This window comes from Bison bison, unplaced genomic scaffold, assembly GCF_000754665.1.
Source record: "Bison bison bison isolate TAMUID 2011002044 unplaced genomic scaffold, Bison_UMD1.0 scf7180017863711, whole genome shotgun sequence".
Taxonomy (NCBI): Eukaryota; Metazoa; Chordata; class Mammalia; order Artiodactyla; family Bovidae; genus Bison; species Bison bison.
The window spans coordinates 5,253-7,698 of record NW_011494283.1 but is presented as its reverse complement, the minus strand read 5'-3'; the positions used below and the strand labels follow the sequence as shown (position 1 = coordinate 7,698).

At 33.9% G+C, this 2,446-nt stretch overlaps 1 protein-coding gene across 1 annotated transcript in view; it reads right to left on the bottom strand.

Annotated features, from left to right (window-relative positions):
- The window catches only part of LOC104983980 (gamma-taxilin-like), a gene marked incomplete at its 5' end in the record, with an annotated part of 7,299 nt that overhangs the window by 1,166 nt on the left and 3,687 nt on the right, over window positions 1–2,446 (bottom strand). The window contains 2 exons of the mRNA XM_010833550.1: window positions 208–303; window positions 2,233–2,325. Of these exons, the coding sequence (XP_010831852.1) occupies window positions 208–303; window positions 2,233–2,325 (189 nt within the window). The remainder of the gene's footprint in view (window positions 1–207; window positions 304–2,232; window positions 2,326–2,446) is intronic.

Here is a 2,446-nt window from a genome sequence, read left to right as displayed (position 1 = left end):
GGTCACAAAGAGTCCAACACAACTGAGCGACTTCACTTTCACTTCCCACTTTCATGCACTGGAGAAGGAAATGGCAACCCACTCCAGTGTTCTTGCCTGGAGAATCCCAGGGACGGGGAGCCTGGTGGGCTGCCGTCTATGGGGTCGCACAGAGTCAGACACGACTGAAGTGACTTAGCAGCAGCAGCAGCATGTAAACCTTCTCACCTCTTCAGCCATTTCCAGAAGTATTTTATTATTATTTTCCCATTTGGTACACCACATTATCACTTCTTTTTCAAGGTTTTTCATTTTCTTTGTCATCTGTGAACCAACACAATTGTAAATTTAAATTCTAAACTGCTAGAGTCACCACAAAACCATTTTATAATGTTCTTCACATCATGCAGCAGGTTACTTCCATCAAGTAGTTGATAGCTATTATATCTTTATAAAAGTGGCTGCGATAGTTTGTCGCCAGCAGAACTCCCCTTTGGTGGAGCAATAGGAAACAAAGTTGAGAGTTGCACATTATGAGAAAAAAGAAATTTCATTTTATCAATTTCACAAAGCAGCAGAATATGGATCTTTCGATACAACACTCTCAGCTCTAAGTTAGGATTGGAGTGCAATTCATTCCTGTTGGGAGGCAGCAAGAGATCATCTTTCTCTTAAAGTTGTAAAGGACTCTTAGAAGAATAGAGATTCTTTTTTGTTGTTGTGGTTGAGCTGCTAAGCCATGTCTAATTCTTTGTGATCCCAATATTTAAATTATTGAATTCTTACTTTTAATCTCCTCACAAACTCACAGGACTAATTTATTTCAAATTTTGTTAAAGATACAATGCTTTAAAAACCTAAGATCTGATACTACAAAATCTTAGTTTTCAGAAGTTCAGAATAAGATTTAGATACGCTAGTCATTCACCTTTGTTTCTAATATTATTTCACTATATCAGCTCTGTTCTAGACAGAGATACTGAATCTGGCATTGTTGAGGGAAACAGGGGTAAGATAGAGCTAGTGCCCTTTGTCTTGTCATTTTAATTATCCACAAAACCAGAGAAAATCTATGTATATGGCTTGAATGCTGACCTCTACAGCCACTAGCAGATGAGGAATGTGTTCCAGTCCAGAGGATTCTCGAGGAGGTAACAAAATTACAGTCTCCGTCTTAAAATTGTCCTTCATGATGAGCACACATATGCTGGAGTCCACATAACAGAGCCTCAACTGAGAGGTATGTCAGGCACAATCATCTACTGCTCATTCAATTCTCCATATTACTCAGTTTAAAAACACCTCAAGGTGGTAAACAGGACTTAACATGGCCAAGCACTGTCTAAATACAACAGTCAAAAATTTTCATTTTTAAGAATAAAAGAATAAAAAGGCATAGAAAGGTTAAACAACTTTTCTATGGTCTACCATAAATGACGTAAGAGTTACTGATACAAGAAATATGACTGACAGGTATGTGCTCCAAACCACTATGCCTGTAAGATTTAGTAATACTCTTAGTAATAATAATCTTTAGTAATAATCATGACTAATATCTATCAAATGCTTACAAAATGTCATGCCCTACTGTTACATTTTCTCCATTAAAAAAAAAAAAATCCCAATTTTAAGGGGAAGTGGAAGACAGCTTACTCCAGTCAATTTATACCATGCAATTAACAGATCTCAGTAATTTGAGAAAAAGGTAGATATCTTATATACTTTAAAACTACCCTTTAGCCATATTTTGAACTAGAATGACCTAAAACTTCTTTGTATGACATTTTAATTATTTTCTAAATTTTGCAGAGATGTCCTTCTATATTATACATACAGAGATAAAATTTAAGACTAAAAACATTCTAGGCATCAGCTAGGTCCTCATAAATAATCTATTGCAATAATCTATTGCAAACATAAATAATCTGTTGCAAATTGTTCATCTATTACTGCTTTCCTTGGCTTCAATTTTAAAAAAATAATTTACAAATGTTCTGTGAAAGAACTGGGTGTGCTCATCTGAAGCATCTTTTTTAAAAATTGACTTTTAAGAACAATTTGTTCTCAGGATAAAAATCTACTTTTAAGAGTATTTGAGGTAATTTCTAAGCAAAATTTCTAAGTCAGGAGAGAATCTAAAAAGATAAAATTAAAATCATAACCAGACCAATGTAAACTCTGTCCAAATAGTAACTGCTTAAAATAATCTCTTACAAATTCAGTAGTGATATTCTACTGAAAATAGGTAAATACCTTTTCCATTTCCTGCCTGAAGGTTGTAAAGAGTTCATTGCTTTTTTCCATGGTAGTCTGGAATTCTTCAAATTTATCCATATAAAGAGAAAGCTATAGAAAAAAGTATGAAATATTATGAGTTTCAGATATGTGATATAAAATCCCAAAGACTATCAAAATAATATAATGTGGCTAAATATTAGTTACTTGCTATAAGCAATAAAAAGTAAGG